This window comes from Bubalus bubalis, chromosome X (assembly GCF_019923935.1).
Source record: "Bubalus bubalis isolate 160015118507 breed Murrah chromosome X, NDDB_SH_1, whole genome shotgun sequence".
Lineage (NCBI taxonomy): Eukaryota > Metazoa > Chordata > Mammalia > Artiodactyla > Bovidae > Bubalus > Bubalus bubalis.
In genome coordinates this window covers 126,873,652-126,892,030 of record NC_059181.1, presented here as the reverse complement: position 1 = coordinate 126,892,030, position 18,379 = coordinate 126,873,652, and the positions used below count along the sequence as shown (strand labels likewise).

At 41.6% G+C, this 18,379-nt stretch overlaps 1 protein-coding gene across 1 annotated transcript in view; it reads left to right on the top strand.

The window, feature by feature from the left end:
* KIAA1210 (KIAA1210 ortholog) overlaps positions 1 to 18,379 on the top strand; it is a 76,913-nt gene that overhangs the window by 48,773 nt on the left and 9,761 nt on the right. The window contains exons 8-9 of the mRNA XM_044936836.1: positions 13,028 to 13,225; positions 16,767 to 16,875. Coding sequence (XP_044792771.1) covers positions 13,028 to 13,225; positions 16,767 to 16,875 — 307 coding nt within the window. The remainder of the gene's footprint in view (positions 1 to 13,027; positions 13,226 to 16,766; positions 16,876 to 18,379) is intronic.

Here is an 18,379-nt window from a genome sequence, read left to right as displayed (position 1 = left end):
TCTATTTTGTTCCATTGATCTATATTTTTGTCTTTGTGCCAGTACCAGTGTGTATCTTGATGACTGTGGCTTTGTAGTATAGCCTGAAGTCAGGCAGGTTGATTCCTCTTCTTTCTCAAGATTGCTTTGGCTATTCGAGGTTTTTTGTATTTCCATACAAATTATGAAATTATTTGTTCTAGTTCTGTGAAAAATACCGTTGGGAGGTTGATAGGGATTGCATCGAATCTATAGATTGCTTTGGGTAGTATACTCATTTTCATTATATTGATTCTTCCAATCCATGAACGTGATATATTTCTCCATCTATTAGTGTCCTCTTTGATTTCTTTCATCAGTGTTTTATAGTTTTCTATATATAGGTCTTTTGTTTCTTTAGGTAGATATATTCCTAAGTATTTTATTCTTTTCATTGCAATGGTGAATGGAATTGTTTCATTAATTTCTCTTTCTGTTTTCTCATTACTAGTGTATAGGAATGCAAAGGATTTCTGTGTGTTAATTTTATATCCTGAAACTTTATTATATTCATTGATTAGCTCTAGTAATTTTCTGGTGGAGTCTTTAGGGTTTTCTATGTAGAGAATCATGTCATCTTCAAACAGTGAGAGATTTACTTTTTTTTCCCCAATCTGTATTCCTTTTATTTCTTTTTCTGCTCTGATTGCTGTGGCCAAAACTTCTAAAACTATGCTTTGAAATAGTGATGGTGAGAGTGGGCACCCTTGTCTTGTTCCTGACTTTAGGGGAAATGCTTTCAAGTTTTCACCATTGAGGATAATGTTTGCTGTGGGTTTGTCATATATAGCTTTTATTATGTTGAGGTATGTTCCTTCTATTCCTGATTTCTGAAGGGTTTTTTTTTTTTATCATAAATGGATGTTGAATTTTGTCAAAGGCTTTCTCTGCATCTATTGAGATAATAATATGGCTTTTATCTTTCAATTTGTTAATGTGGTGTTACATTGACTGATTTGTGAATATTAAAGAATCCTTGCATCCCTGGGATAAAGACCACTCGGACATGATGTATGATCTTTTTAATATGTTGTTGGATTCTGTTTGCTAGAATTTTGTTAAGGATTTTTGCATCTATGTTCATCAGTGATATTGGCCTGTAGTTTTCTTTTTTGTGGCATCTTTGTCTGGTTTTGGTATTAGGATGATGGTGGCCTCATAGAATGAGTTTGGAAGTTTACCTTCCTCTGCAACTTTCTGGAAGAGTTTGAGTAAGATAGGTGTTAGCTCTTCTCTGAATTTTTGGTAGAATTCAGCTGTGAAGCCATCTGGTCCTGGGCTTTTGTTTGCTGGGAGATTTCTGATTACAGTTTTGATTTCTGTGCTTGTGATGACTCTGTTAAAATTTTCTATTTCTTCCTGGTTCAGTTTTGGAAAGTTATACTTTTCTAAGAATTTGTCCATTTCTTCCAAGTTGTCCATTTTATTGGCATATAGTTGCTGATAGTAGTCTCATGATCCTTTGTCTTTCTGTGTTGTCTGTTGTGATCGCTCCATTTTCATTTCTAATTTTGTTGATTTGCTTCTTCTCCCTTTGTTTCTTGATGAGTCTGGCTAATGGTTTGTCAATTTTATTTATCTTCGCAAAGAACCAGCTTTTAGCTTTGTTGATTTTTGCTATGGTCTTTCGTTTCTTTTGCATTAATTTCTTCCCTAATCTTTAAGATTTCTTTCCTTCTACTAATCCTGGGGTTCTTCATTTCTTCCTTTTCTAATTGCTTTAGGTGTAGAGTTAGGTTATTTATTTGACTTTTTTCTTGTTTCTTGAGGTAAGCCTGTATTGCTATGAACCTTCCCCTTTGCACTGCTTTTACAGTGTCTCATAGGTTTTGGGTTGTGTTTTCATTTTCATTCATTTCTATGCATATTTTGATTTCTTTTTTTATTTCTTCTGTGATTTGTTGGTTATTCAGAAGTGTGTTGTTCAGCCTCCATATGTTGTAATTTTTAATAGTTTTTTTCCTGTAATTGACATCTAATCTTATTGCATTGTGGTCAGAAAAGATGCTTGGAATGATTTCAATTTTTTTAAATTTACCAAGCCTGGATTTATGGTCCAGGATGTGATCTATCCTGGAGAAGGTTCCACGCGCGCTTGAGAAAAAGGTGAAATTCATTGTTTTGGGGTGAAATGTCCTATAGACATCAATTAGGTCTAACTGGTCCATTGTATCATTTAAAGTTTGTGTTTCCTTGTTAATTTTCTCTTTAGTTGATCTATCCATAGGTGTGAGTGGGGTATTAAAGTCTCCCACTATTATTGTGTTATTGTTAATTTCCCCTTTCATACTTGTTAGCATTTGCCTTACATATTGCGGTGCTCCTATATTGGGTGCATATATATTTATAATTGTTATATCTTCTTCTTGGATTGATCCTTTGATCATTATGTAGTGTCCTTCTTTGTCTCTTTTCACAGCCTTTATTTCAAAGTCTATTTTTTATGATATGAGTATTGCTACTCCTGCTTTCTTTTGGTCTCCATTTGCATGAAATATCTTTTTCCAGCCCTTCACTTTCAGTCTGTATGTGTCCCTTGTTTCGAGGTGGGTCTCTTGTAGACAGCATATACAGGGGTCTTGTTTTTGTATCCATTCAGCCAGTCTTTGTCTTTTGGTTGGGGCATTCAACCCATTTACATTTAAGGTAATTATTGATAAGTATGATCCCGTTGCCATTTACTTTGTTGTTTTGGGTTCGAATTTATACACTTTTTCTGTGTTTCCTGTCTAGAGAAGATCCTTTAGCATTTGTTGGAGAGCTGGTTTGGTGGTGCTAAATTCTCTCAGCTTTTGCTTGTCTGTAAAGCTTTTGATTTCTCCTTCATATTTGAATGAGATCCTTGCTGGGTGCAGTAATCTGAGCTGTAGGTTATTTTCTTTCATCATTTTAAGTATGTCCTGCCATTCTCTTCTGGCCTGAAGAATTTCTATTGAAAGTTCAGCTATTATCCTTATGGGAATCCCCTTGTATGTTATTTGTTGTTTTTCCCTTGCTGCTTTTAATATTTGTTCTTTGTGTTTGATCTTTGTTAATTTGATTAATATGTGTCTTGGGGTGTTTTGCCTTGGGTTTATCCTGTTTGGGACTCTCTGGGTTTCTTGGACTTGGGTGACTATTTCCTTCCCCATTTTAGGGAAGTTTTCAACTATTATCTCCTCAAGTATTTTCTCATGGCCTTTCTTTTAATCTTCTTCTGGGATGTCTATGATTCGAATGTTGGGGCATTTAACATTGTCCCAGAGGTCCCTGAGGTTGTCCTCATTTAATTCTTTTTTCCTCTCTGCTTAATGTATTTCTACCATTCAATCTTCTACCTCACTTATCCTATCTTCTGTCTCTGTTACTCTACTGTTGGTTCCCTCCAGAGTGTTTTTGATCTCATTTATTGCATTATTCATTATTGATTGACTCTTTTTTGTTTCTTCTAGGTCCTTGTTAAACATTTCTTGCATCTTCTCAATCCTTGTCTCCAGATTTATCTGTAACTTCATTTTGTTTTCAAGATTTTGGATCATTTTTACTATCATTATTATGAATTCTTTTTCAGGTAGACTCCCTATCTCTTCCTCTTTTGTTTGGTTTGGTGGGCATTTATCCTGTTCCTTTACCTGCTGGATATTTCTCTGCCTTTTCATCTTGTTTATATTGCTGTGTGTGGGGTGGCCTTTCTGTATTCTGGCAGTTTGTGGTTCCTCTTTATTGTAGAGGTTCCCTCCTGTGGGTGGGGTTGGACGAGTGGCTTGTCAAGGTTTCCTGGTTAGAGAAGCTTGCATTGGTGTTCTGGTGGGTGGAGCTGGATTTCTTCTCTCTGGAGTGCTATGAAGTGTCCAGTAGTGAGTTTTGAGATGCCTGTGGGTTTGGTGTGACTTTGGGCAGACTGTATATTGAAGCTCAGGGCTATGTTCCTGTGTTGCTGAAGAATTTGTGTGGTATGTCTTGCTCTGGAACTTGTTGGCTCTTGGGTGATGCTTGGTTTCAGTGTAGGTATGGAGGCTTTTGGATGATCTCTTATCAATTAATGTTCCCTGGAGTCAGGAGTTCTCTGGTGTTCAAAGGTTTAGGGCTTAAGCCTCCTGCCTCTGGTTTTCAGTCTTATTCTTACAGTAACCTCAAGACTTCTCCATCCATACAGCACTGATGATAAAACGTCTAGGTTAATGGTGAAAAAATTCTCCACAGTGAGGGACACACAGAGACGTTCACAGAGTTACATGGAGAAGAGAAGAGAAGAGGGAGGCAGGAGATAGAGGTGACCAGGAGGAGAAGAGGGGGAATCAAAAGAGGAGGGAGCAGTCTAGCCAGTTATCAATTCCCTATGTGCTCTCCACAGTCTGGAACCCTCAGAGAGGTTCATGGAGTTACATAGAGAAGAGAAGAGGGAGGAAGGAGATAGAGGTGACCAGGAGGACAAAAGAGGAAATCAAAAAGAGAAAGACAGATCTAGGCAGTAATCAGTTCCCTAAGTGTTCTCCACTGCCCGGAACACACACAGAGATTCACAGAGTTGGGTAGAGAAGAGAAGGGGGAGAGGGGAGATAGAGGTGACCTGGAGAAGAAAAAGGAGAGTCAAAAGAGGGAGAGAGTAATCGGGCCAGTAATCACACTCCTAAGTAAAAATGGGTATGGAAGATTGGATTCTTAAAGGTACAAAATTGATAACAAATACCAAAAAGCAAAGATTAAAAATCTAGAGTAGAGGTTAGACTCTCAAAAATACAATATTAAAAAACAAAAACAGAACAAAATCATAAAAATTATAAAAAATATATATGAAGTTTGTTTTAAAAATAGGGTCTTTTTTGCAAGGTAATAGTAGGTTATAAAAATGAAAATTAAAGGAGTAATAGAGGACTTAAAAATAAAAAAAATTTTAATTAAAAAATGATAATCATAAAAATATATCTAGGAATTTCTCTGCACCTGTTGTGGCAGTGTGTGGTCAGTTCAGTTTCAGATAGTTCCTTGTTCCAGCTTATACTTCTCAAGATCTCTAGGCCCCTCCCAATGTAATCGGTGCTAACTACCGGGTGTTAATCTGTTGCACCTGTCACTTCCAAAGCGGTTCCCTCTGTTTATTTTGGCTTCTTCTGTTTGCAGGTCTCTTCAGTGTGTAATTTCTGCTCTGACACAAAGGGGCGAAGGTGGTCACTTATTTAGTCTCACTTGTTCAGTGGGTAGGGAGGAACACTGCAAACAAATATCACTGGCATGTGTGGGGAGTGCTTGCAATGTCTGGGCCACACTGGATTTGCCCCCGCTCACGGCGTGTGTGCTTTCCCAGTCTACATTGCTCAGGATCCAGGTTGCTCTGCAGGGGAACTGTCTAAAGCGGGCCCTGGGTTGTGTGCACTGCCCAGGTCTAAGCCGCTCAGGTTCAGGTTCTTGGGTACTCCACAAAGGCGCAGGCTCGGTTGGGCCTGCGTTTTGTGCCCTTCCCAGGTCCAAGCAGCTCAGGCGACTAGGTGCTTAGTGAGCTCACTCTCCCCAAGTGGGGAGATGAGTCTTATTGCCTCCCCCATCCCAGCCACTTGGTTTCCCAGGTGCACTGTCTCAGGTGTGCTGTGTGTCTCTTCTGGGGAGCTGATCTGTGGCTGCGACCCTCCAGGCGGATGTCAATTGTCCAGAATCCCAGGAAGTCTTGGTTAGCAACTGGGAGCCTGCTCGCAGTTTGGTAGAGGATGCCGCCTCTGGGGCCGAGTTTGCCTCTCACCTTCTGGCTCTGGCTGCCCCCTGCTTGCCTCCCTGCCTCCAGCGGGGGATAGGATGGTCCGCAGCCAGCTAGCTCTCCTTTGGAATTCGTTCAGTCCTTTGTTCTGTGTGTGGGTCATGCAGTGCCTTAGGTTAGGGCTTTTCACAGGATCGTTCTCTCTCTCTTTTCTCTCTCTGGCTATCCCACAGATTGGGTTGCTATCTCACGTTAGCTCCCTCAGATTGCCCTCAGAGCATTTAGGCCCAGTCCTTACCCTAAGCAATGCAGCCACGCCTCCCTGTTCAGCTCCCTGCTTGCTGGTGGTGGATGCAAGCATCTGGGTTACTTCTCTGCTGGGAGTTGCTGTTAGGTACGTAATCTGTGGGAATTGTTTATTTATTTATTTTTCCTCCCGGTTATGTTGCGCTCTGAGATTCCAAAACTCCCCACAGACCTGCTGGTGAGAGGGTTTCCTGGTGTTTGGAAAATTCTCCTCTTTTAAGACTCCCTTCCTGGGATGGGTCTCCATCCCTAACTCTTTTGTCTCTCTTTTTATCTTTTATATTTTGTCTTACCTCCTTTTGAAGAAAATGGGCTGCCTTTCTGGGTGCCTGATGTCCATTGCCAGCATTCAGAATTTGTTTTGTGGAATTTGCTCAGCGTTCAAATGTTCTTTCAATGAATTTGTGGGGGAGATGTGGTCTCCCTGACCTATTCCACCGCCATCTTAGGACTGCCCTCCCTTATTTTGGATTTAATTAGAATTTTCAGTGTACTATTTTTATTCCCTTCTCATTTCCTTCTTTATATATTTTTATTTTCTTAGTGGTTACCTTGGGGATTACACTTAAGAAAATTAACATTTTAAAACAGGTAGTTTTCTCTTTCTTTTGAGTAGGCTAACTATATATTTTATAGATTAATATTAGAGTTAAAATATTTATAGTCAACATTTCCTAACATCAGTCTAAACATTTGTCTTGCTTAACGTAGTAAACTCTCTATTAGTAAATTCAAGAATTGAGTCAAGTTGTTATAGGTTAAATGTTGGGCTTACAGGAAGAAATTCTAATCTTTGATGCTCTCTCAAGCATGAGAGTTTCTTAGCTATTTCTGCTAAGTTATTGCTCTGGTTTATTAGTTAAGGAGGGTGAATACAAGGAGGGGACATGTGGCAGCAACAGTAGCAATAGCAGCAGCAGTAGCATCCCATGAAGGAGCTTTAATCACCATCCCAAGCAGATGTGCTGGCCTGGATGCTTCTCTGAGCTTCTCATAAATTATGACACCCCCGTCTCTTATATCCCCAAAGGCCTCCCCACAAACCCAGCTCCAACTGCCTTCTCACTAAGCATCAAGTAGGGAGCTAGGCAGAAAACCAAATCAAATAGAGAAGTCAGAGTAAAGATGACCAAATCTCTATCCTCTCAAAGAGTCTGCCTGCAATGCAGGAGAGCTGGGTTCAATCCCTGGGTTGGGAAGATCCCCTGGAGAAGGAAATGGCAACCCATTCCAGTATTCTTGCCTGGATAATTCCATGGACAGAGGAACCTGGTGTGCTACAGTCCATGGGGTCACAAAGAGTCGGACATGACTGAGTGACTAACACACACTACCCTCTCAGTCTTTCCAAGTTTGCTGTTTTCTTCTTTCTTTTCTGAGCTGCTGCCTCCTACTGGTGACACAGGGAAATACATGTTATCTCTCAAGGACCCAAAGCTTACTTTTTCCTCCAAAACCCCTGGGGCAGAATGGGAAGGACTGCCTTAAGGCCTTGTTGTCTAAGACTACTTCTTCCACACTTCCTTGGGTAAAGAGTTGTGTGCCTTGTCCCTTTCAGTTCCAGTTTAGCAAAGCCCCCTCTTTCTTCCCCATCTTCGGACCAGAGGAGCCTCCTACTTAGAGCTTCCCTGACCCCTGCTACCTTCCCAACCCAGTTCATCTTCTTCAGTGAGTCAACTTCATATTCCCCAATGAGTCCGTAGAATATTTTTCCTCAATATGGCTTTTTATGGAGAAAAACAATTGTATGGAAAAGAAGTCATGCATTTTCACTCTTGAGAAAGAGCTGTATCAGTTATTTTGGTGCTTAAAGCTTGAGCTGATTAAATGCCTAGACTTTAGTCCCATTGCAGGATAAGTGTTGCTAACATTTAACATGGTGGTGGTTAAGTAGCTTCCAGTTATTCCACTGTATTGGCTAATGAAGAGTTCATTTAGATTGCTGCAAGGTTCTCCCCTTATCATGTCTCTTGCTTTGCCCATGATGGCTTACTTCATAATTCACCATTATTATTTACAAATAGGCCTCCAAATTGCTTTGCCCATGATAGCTTACTTCATAATTCACCATTATTACTTACAAATAGGTCTCCAAAGCCCAGAACAATATTCTTAAAAATCCTCTGATATATCAGAAGAGAGCTTAATGCCCACTTCCCCATTGCTGCATATAAATTTGTAGCTTACAAAGTTATTTTGCATAGATATAGGTGCATTTCATTCTCTCAAAAACTCTGAAACGTAGATAGGGAAGATACTATTATTCCCATTTTGGGTGGAAAAAACTGAGGTTCAGAGAGGTGAAATGACTTGACCAAGGCCACAGCGCCAATCAGAGATACAGCTGGGACTCAAACTGAGGATTCCTCCCCAAATTCATACCAGTTTTCACTCAGCCACGTGGACTCTAGCAGTTCTCTAAATTTGGACAATCAATGCCCACCAATAACAATAGCAGCTAATACTTGCTCAGATTTTCCTGTGTGAAAGGCACTTCACATGTATCATTTCATCTAATTTTAAAAACAGCACACTAAAGTGTATATTATTATTATCCATATATTAAAGACATAGAAACTGAGGCTCAAAGAGGTTAAGTAACTTGTCCGAGCTCAAACAGTTTTAAAAATGGTTTGGCTAGGCCCTCAAATTCAGGTCTTTTTGACTCCAAAGTTCATGTTCTTATTCTCTATACTACTTAAGAAACTGGGGAGCTTTAGATAGCAGGGAGCTCCAGGGAATATGTGAAATTCTACCTCCTACAACGTTCAGGATGGCAAAATGGCACAACACCTTTTATGAAACAGAAATTCTGAGTGAGGCTGCAGCTGCACAGGAATTCCCAGGAATGAGCACATAATGCACTTTGACACACTTGGGAAATTAAAGTCCTAACAGCCAGTCATATCCTGTGCGAGCATACCATGGCAGAGAAGTCTCCTACTGAGAACCACTTTTCCCACCAAGAGCTGCTGCTTCTTCTGGAGATGTTCCAAAGACTACTTGCCAAATACTACTTACTACTTTCAGCTGAATGGCTCATACAGAACCTAGCTCCCTAGCCTCCCAGTGTCAAAACCTCCCAGATAGTTTCAGAGTGAGTTTTTTTCCTAAAGTGACAGCTTTTCAGCCCAAAGGCTTGATAAAATCTGGCCTAAATAGCCACCAGGTAATGGCATTATTAAGATATAACAATTGGGAACAGATAAGCTATCTCCTGCACACACTGAATCTAGAAATTGCTAGAATTTTGCTGAGCTTGATTTGTTTGATATTCCAAGCAGCAGCCAAACTTCTCTCTATCCCCACTCAAGTGTTTCTTATCAATAGTTAAAAGAAAATGGGAAAACCCTGGAACCATACAACAGACAAAGAAACCATCAAAAGGATGATCAAAAGGGTGCATGTTTGATTGAACAATTTTATACAGGGTCCAGAAATTTGACAGAAAGGGGAAAGGAGCTAAAATGTGTTTTAATTGTTCAAAGAGCACTCCTTACCCCCACTAACAGCATATGACTGTCCAGCACCCCTCCCAATCAGTGCTGAAGGATCCCCTCCCCTGCTCTAAGTCCTGACCCAGGTTCCTTCCCCAGGAAGGTTCTGGGTTAGTAGCTGCCAGGCCTGGCACATCTCCCAGATGTTGAGGTGAAAGGAGCTCATTTCAATCCAGCTGTTAATTAGAAGCTGTCTGTGCTAACTCCCCTCTAAATCACAGGAGAAGGAATGAAAACGTCTTGGCCTTCCTGAATAATATGCACCTTGGGTGTGTTGGGTCTCCGAGCGCAGAGAAGGAGGAGTGGGGTTGCAGGAGGGGTGGCAAAGGAAAAATAGAGGAGGGAGTCCCATTTCCTGCCCTTGTTTTCTTTCAGGAAAGGATTCAGTTTGTTTTTCCTGGGTAGCCTGGAAAATCCTGTGGTTGATTCCTGTGGTAACTTTTCTAGGTTTCTCCTGACTAATGTGGCTGGAGGAAAAAGCAGGGCCTAAGAAGGAACCCCGCTTCCCAGAGGGAGCAGATATGGCTGCCTCCTGTTCTAAGGCACCTGATGTGATTATTTAGGAGCTTGCTGTGCTTCTGTTTGAAAAATAGGAGCCTTTCTCTTCATGGCAGAGGACTAGACAGTGGTTCACAACTCTAGCCCCCAGAAGACTCACTTGGAGAACCTGTTAAGCCTATTCTAAGGCCCCCCTCCCCTGATAGTATTATTCATCAGATCTTAATGTGTCTGTAAAAGTGTTTTTCTAGCACTCACTCCAGGTGATTCTCATACTGGGGGGGATTCCCAGACCATATTTTGAGAAATATTGCCCAGCATTCCCAAGAGCTTATTTGAATAGTTTATTTAATTCACTGGTGAGTTTAAGGGAAGTTGTAAAGTATATACAACTTACATATTCTAAACCCAACCACAGAGATGCTCTTAGGGCTGTTTTGAATCACATGCCTGAGCTTGAGTGCCATAATCAGGTGGAGATGATGCTTGATGGCTTCATACTCTCATTTTTTGTCCAGGTTTGAGGGTAGCTGTGGGCCTGTGTATAGACTGAATGCTCAAATATTCCTTAATGACACTCCATCAGGCATAAGGAGACTAGTGGCCATTATTAAGTTTGACGGACTCTTGGCTTAGGCTGTGATTCGGAACAGATAAGCTATCTCCTGCATACATTCAATCTAGTAATTGCTAGAATTTTGCTGAGCCCGATTTGTTTGTTATGCTATAGAATGCGTTTCATGAAACAGTGCTTTTACCTATAGTGTTATGCTACAAAATTTGGGATGAAAACTGAATTGAATATGTTTCTTTATTAAGTGTACATTTACTTGTTGAATAGGCATAATATGTTAGTTTTCATGCAAAGTAGGTTACATGGTATCCTCTAGAATACCATGATATCCTCTAGCAACTCTATTTCTAGATCCACAGACTGCTGAGACTTTTTCCATCTATCTTTGGCTGGAGTTAGTGAGTCTCAGAAAGAATAACTAAAATGATACAGAGAACAGAGCAGCTTTTTTCTGACGACCTCTCAGAAGGTCAATGTCTCTTTGGAGCTTTTAACATAATTAATTCACCCGATCAACAAACATTTATTGAGCAACTACTGTGTACTAAGCACAGTTGTAGGTGTTAGGAATACAGTAGTAAATAAAACAGATGAAAACTCTTTATGGAGTTTATATTGCAGTGGGGGGGGCATGATATTGACAATAAACAAGAAAATAGGCAAGACATACAGTATGTTAGACAGTGATAAAAAGTGCCAAGAAGGAAAAAATAACCCAGGGAGGGGGATTGTGAAGTGTCAGTGTAGAAGGCTGACATTTCAAATAAGTTGGCTGGGGAAAGTGTCACTGAGAAGGTGGCTTTTGTATCCAGACCTGAAGGGAGTGAGTGAGCTAACACTGACATGGGGGAAGCGCAGAAACAGCAAGTGAAAATGCCTTGAGGGAAGAGTATGCAAGGAATGTTTGAAGAACAGCAAACCAACATTGGATCTGGAACATAAAATGGTAAAAAACCATGATCAGAGAGGCAGTGGAGAGACAGATCACGTGAAGTTAGTGGGGGCATAGATGTTGCCATCCAGTCCCAAAAACCAGAACCCTAAGACTACTCTGAAGCATGAAAAAAAGTATTCAGAACAATAAAACAAGAGCCACTAGTCTGTATACTGAGTATTAAGTTCATAATTCCAAGAGATAACACAAGCTAAAGATAAATTAATAGTGTCAGGATGAGGTGTTGTTATATAAATTCATGGATGGCAGTTACCTAAAGAAGTTAGAAAAGGCTTGGGACCACTCTATATTTTGTGTGATGGGCCCCACAAAGATAACTATCATTCCGCTCCCTTTCCTAGAATCAACAAGAGGATGGTGAGCTGAATGTATCACCAGTCTGACCCGCTAGCTATGTTAAGTCCCCAGGTGTTGGAATCACAGGCCATAAAAGAACCATATTGGGAGCTAAGATAGTAACTAAGGTTATCACTGGATCAACATATAACGGTCAGGGGAAAATGTGAAGGGATGTGAAAGCTGCAAATACCCTAGCACTGCATAAAGCTAGTTTGGGAAGAACTAGTGAGTAAACATACATGGAAGTTCTGTCTACCTGCTAAACTGCATCATTTGCCACTGACATCCAGGAGAGAGAGGGATCATCCCCTTGACTTCAAAGGGGCTTCTGCTAGCACAAATACCTAGAACTTCTTAGAAAGAAGAGGTGCTCTGGGGTGTCTCTTCAAGGTGTAGAAAAAGCCATGTCAAGAGGCCTGGAGCTGTAAAGCAATTATCCTTCAATAAAAAAATTAATTAAAAAAAAAGAAGCCCAGAGGAGACTACTTTGAAAGTCCTACAGAGGAAGCCAACTAGGAGCCCCCTGGCCAGATAGTTTGGAGGCATAGAGGCCAGCCATAGCAAGGACAAGGCGACAGGCTCCATGCCCACCCTGTTGGTGGTGGCACACTCCATCCCTCTGGGCACTGCCATCAGCCTTGCATCCAGAAACTGTAAATGTAAGGTAGTGTACTATCTGTGCAAACGCAGCTTTCAGACAAACCCTCTTCCAACCAGATTTCTTCCTTCCTCCGAGCACTCCTATGGAGAAATCGCTGAGCTCTGATGGGTTTTACTGACATAGATTGTGCCTCTCACCCCAGTCAGCCCCTTCTGTTGATATAAGAGGGGTACAAGACAAGAGAACATGCAAAACCTTTGACCTTGTGAACTCCGTATAATGGTGGGGTTCCTATCCTGAGGGCAAAGGGGAGCTCCTGAATGCATTCTAAGCAGGGGAGCAACCTGAACATCTTGTTTCTTGTTTTCACCTGCAAGGGAACCAGTTGAAATTGTGCACCTTGCCTCCAATGGGTCCATTGACCAGAAGCTTGACTCTAGCTGTAGGAAAAAGGGACAGCAGATCATGAAGGAGTTCTCTAGGAATGTTTCTTCAGCCAGAGGAATTTCTAACTTTGAGACCAAGGCCAGCATACAGAGCTGACTCATTTCTCTTTTCCTACTCTCTCCAGAGTGCCTTTGAGCCCTCATCTAGACTGGTTCGCTCACAGTCCTTGATCGCGTTTGCCATGCCCTCCTTGTCCAGCAGCACCCAGGTGCCTGTTGGCTTCAACACCCCAGCCACCACCCAGAGCTGTTTGGATTCCACAGCTGCTCAATACAAGATGGCTTTAAATCCCTGGAAACAAAAGAAGAGCATCCAGGTGACTGTAAGTCCTTCAGGAGGCCTGGGAATACACTCCCATATAAGAAAATATGAGTTCTAGGAGTTCCCTGGTGGTTAGGATTCTAGACTTTCACTGCTGTGGCCTGGGTTCAATATAAAGTCAGGGAAGCAGAATCTGCAAGCTGCGCTCATGCCCCACCCCCCAAAAAGATGAGTTCCAACCTTTGCAAACTGCTCCTAGGGAAGTGGTATGGTTTGGGGGATCCATACCCTAAGTAGGGATGGTAAAGTCAAGGACACTGTCCCAGGTTTGACAGCCCTGGAAAGAGGTGAGCGTATGCCTGGGATGTTCTATGTAGAAGGAACTTACATAAAAGGGATGGAAGAAAGCAGAAAGAGTGACCTAACTCCTAAGCAATTGCTTACTGGCTTAGTATCTGGGAATTCACTCAGTGCTCTTTGTAGAAGATATTCAATCATAGCCCAGATCAGGATTCTTTCTAATTATGAATCAGATAAGACCCATGAGTTACAATTGGCAGCACTGTTCCACTTCTTTGGAGGTCAGGCTTCCAGCAATGCCAAGCATCCAGAACTCAGCTATTAACCCCTCCAAAGACCTCTCCATGTCACATACAGGTCGCCAAGTTCTTATGCTTTCTAGCACACTTAGGCAAGCCAATTATGTTTAAAACATGGCCACAGACCAAAATCAGATCTGATACCAAAGAGAAGTGACAGTTGATAGCAGAAAGAAATGACACAAACTATCTGGGGTCCTTTAGTATAGGGATCAAGAACCTTGCCCACCTGTATCAGGGCCACACTGTATCAGCATCCAGTATAATAGGTCATGTTCACTACTCATCCAAATCATCAAGAAAAGTTGGACTATATTCCCTGATCTGTGTTTAGGAAGATAGGGAAGTAATTCCTTTGAAAAAGATTTTTTTACTAAAAACTAAGAATTAAATCAAGAACTTCCAGATGTACAAGCTAGATTTAGAAAATGCAGAGTAACTAGAGATCAAATCGCTAACATCCATTGGATCACTGAAAAAGCAAGGGAATTCCAGAAAAACATCTACTTCTGCTTCGTTGACTGCAAAAGCCTTTGACTGTGCAAATCACAACAAACTGTGGAAAATTCTTAAAGAGATGGGAATACCAGACCACCTTACCTGCTTCGTGAGAAATCTGTATGCAGGTCAAGAAGCAACAGTTAGAACCAGACATAGAACAATGGACTGGTTCAAAATTGGGAAAGAAGTACATCAAGGCTGTATATTGTCACCCTGCTTATTTAACTTATATGCAGAGTACATCATGCTAAATGCTGGGCTAGATGAGTCACAAGCTGGAATCAAGATTGCTGGGAGATATACATATCTATGGCTGATTCATGTTGATGTTTGGCAGAAACCAACACAATTCTGTAAAGCAATTATCCTTCAATTAAAAAATAAATAAAATTTAAAAAAAAGGTTGCTGGGAGAAATACCAACAACCTCAGATATGTAGATGATACCTGCTAAGGGCAGAAAGCAAAGAGGAACTAAACAGCCTCTTTGACAAAGGTGAAAGAGGGGAGTGAAAAAGCTGGCTTAAAATTCAACATTCAAAAAACTAAGATCATGTCATTCAGTCCCATCGGCATTTCCCTTCATGGCAAATAATGGGGAAAAAATGGAAACAGTGGCAGATTTTATTTTCCTGGGCTCCAAAATCACTGTGGAGAGTGACTCCAGCCATGAAATTAAAATTGAAAGCTCCTTGGAAGAAAAGCTATGACAAACCTAGACAGCGTATTAAAAAGCAGAGACATCACTTTGCTGACAAAAGTCCATATAGTCAAAGCTAAGGTTTTTTCCAGTAGTTAGGTACAGATGTGAGAGTTGAACCATAAAAAATGCTGAACACCAAAGAATTGATGCTTTTGAAATGTGGTGCTGGAGAAGACTCTAGAGAGTCCCTTGGACAGCAAGTAGATCAAACCAGTCAATCCTAAAGGAAATCAACTCTGACTATTCATTGGAAAGACTGATGCTGAAGCTGAAGCTCCAATACTTTGGCCACCTGATGCAAGGAGCCGACTCATTGGAGAAGACCCTGATGCTGGGAAAGATTGAGGGCAGGAGAAGGGGGTGACAGAGGATGAGATCGTTGGATGGCATCACCAACTCAATAAACATGAGTTTGAGCAAACTCTAGGATATAGTGAATGACAGAGGAGCCTGGCATGCTACAGTCCATGGGGTCACAAAGAGTCGGACACGACTTAGTTACTGAATGACAACAAAGAATTTTTAAAAGTTGGTATTTTAAAGAATGTGTCAGTTAGCTGGAAGATTCACTTGGCTGAGTCTTTAGCCTCTAACTCTGGGCTATAAGTAAAGGGCTATAAATCAGAGATAGAGGAGATGAAAAGATTTAATAGTTACAGGCATTTTACCTGGAAGGACATTAAAGCACAAATAGATGTCCAAGGTCATACACCCTGGTAATGGCAGAAGTAGGACCAGAACCCCATCTTCTGACTTCCAGTTCAGTTCTATTTTCACCCCCATCATGTTGCCCCTAGCTTAAACATTGCAGTTTTGCTTTAGTAAGAAAATAAAGTATAAGATCAAAGAATAGCTGGCAGAACTGTGGGCCTAGGAGGAAGGCCTTCTAGTAGCACTGAGAGAATCTCCTTGGTTCAATGTCAAGCAGAGGGTGATCAATCACTAGGCCATATACATCCAGTCCTGTATATGCATGATCACCTGGACACTTCACCACAAACCTGGACACGTAGGGAATGTTGATGAAGGAAGACTTAGCAAGACCCTTCTTTCTGACTTCTTTCTGCATAGCCTAATTGAGGTAAGGCCTGGGTAGCACTCTCTAACAAGGTCAGGGCATCTAGCTCTTCCTTTTGCCTCTCTCCCTGACACATGGATGAATGAAAATAAAAGTGTGAAGGATCCTTTATGACAGAGAGGCTGCTGCTACTGGCTCCCTGCTTTGGAATTTCTTAGATCTGCAAGTCCCACAGGAGGGTTCCCTTTATTCTTAATTTATAGATGTGGACAGAGATATAGAGGGTAACTTGCCCAAGAGCATACACAGAACACGTGATGGAGCAGAGATCTGAACCCAGGTCTATCTGACCTGATCCATTCAAAAGTAAATGATTTTGAGCTGAGTCTGTTTACCAAGGCACTTCGAGTGGTAACATAGAGCTGTATGTTTGCCTTTAGATGTATATCATGGTTGTTATCAGGCCCCACAGCCCCACCATCAGGTTGATGGCCTTGCAGTGCGGGTCAGTGGTTTCTGGGGTGTTTTCAAGAGTTCCCTGCAGCATATCACTCAGAAACCAGAAACTTCAAATCTAAATGAAGTACTGCCAGTAGGTAAAATGATCACCAGGTTATGGATACTACTGAAATAATTTCCATTGTGAATGGTATTGTTATGCTCCCAACACAGCCATTTGGATAGCAAGGATTTTTTTTTCCTGATGCTTTTTTTCCTTTGGCAACCATGCAGGGGTGGGTGGAGAGCATTTCAGCCTGATTCAAAGTCTTTCCCTCTTCTAGGTGAAACCAAAACAGGAGGAGCCAAGCCTCCCAGTGGCATCTGAAGAAGAGAAAAGCGCAACCAAACCGAAAGAAGCTGACCAAAAGAAGCCGAAAAAAGACAGCGCAGGTTGGCATATCTTCGCCGTCACCCATAAACACATACTCAAGCTTAATGGCACAGTGCTATGTGGCAAGAACTATATAATGGAGAATTGCCCAGGCCTCCATCCTTGGTCTTCTGAGGGCTTAAAATTTAAGATGCATATTAATGTGGTCCAAGTTTCTCCGTTTGAACTGCCCATTTAATATAGTTGCCACCTGTGTTAGGTAAAAGGCCATACCTGGATTCCTATTTTACCTAAATGAATTTCCAACCAGAGAGGCATTTTGTGCGTATTTGTCAGTTTGTTTAATCCTCTCCACATCTAATGTCCATGCCAAGTTCTTCAGTGAGCCCAGATATCTGAGGGCAGCCAGTGAGTTCCCCTTCAGCTTTTCCCCACAGCAACAGAACCAGACAACAATAACAGAATTGGTGAAAAAAAAAGTCTGTTTTTAAAAGTTGCTTTTCTCTTCTAATAGAGAGAAAAGGGCTTGTGTTAACAGTGAGACCAGTTCCCTTTTCCATGGGCAATGAGGGCTTGGACAGCTGCAGATGCCCTTGGCAGCCAACACCTATCAAACCCCCAAACAAAAAATATCACTGGAGTGAAAAATCACTCTGTGTGTTTGTGTGAGTGTATTGGCTCCAGCTGATGGCAATCTAATTTCCAGCAACACTTGGAAAACCAAAATTCCTGTTCCACAAATTAAGTCAAATGGTTATTTCATATTTTTGCCATAAAGGGTTTCACATGTGGGTTCAAAGTCAGGATATCTCTAAAAACATTTTCCCATGAAGAGTAACAAAACCACAACACTCTTGTATATAACAACAAAGAAATTAAATGAGTGACTTTTAACTTTCTTTTTATCCTCTTTTCATATTTATTTTTAATAGCTCTCCCTTTTACACAGAGGATAAAACTTACTCGGTGTCCAGGAGGGCAGATACATTGATTTTCCATGTCATGGGAGTGGTTTGAAGTGCAGCTTCCTGCACCCCCAACCCCTCAACCCCAACCGTGCCAAGTTCTAGATTCTAAATGTGCAACCACTAGATGGAGCTAGAGACCAGTGGATGATGAGGGAGGGGAGGTGGCCAAGGCCCTCTCACCCAGGGATTAAAGTGAGTGGTAAAAAAACAATACTTTGGCCACCTGATGCAAAGAGCTGACTCTTTTGAAAAGACCCTGATGCTGGGAAAGATTGAAGGCGGGAGGAGAAGGGGACGACAGAGGATGAGATGGTGGGATGGCATCACCAACTCAATGGACTTGAGTTTGAGTAAACTCCGGGAGTTGGTGATGGACAGGGAGGCCTGGCATGCTGCAGTCCATGGGGTCACAAAGAGCCGGACACGACTAAGTGACTGAACTGAACTGAACTGAAAAAACCCGCCTGCCAGTGCAGGAGACGTGGATTCTCTGGAGGAGGGTATAGTAACCCACTCCAGTATTCTTGCCTGGGAAATCCCATGGACAGAGGAGCCTGGAGGGCTACAGTCCATGGAGTTGCAAAGAGTAGGACAC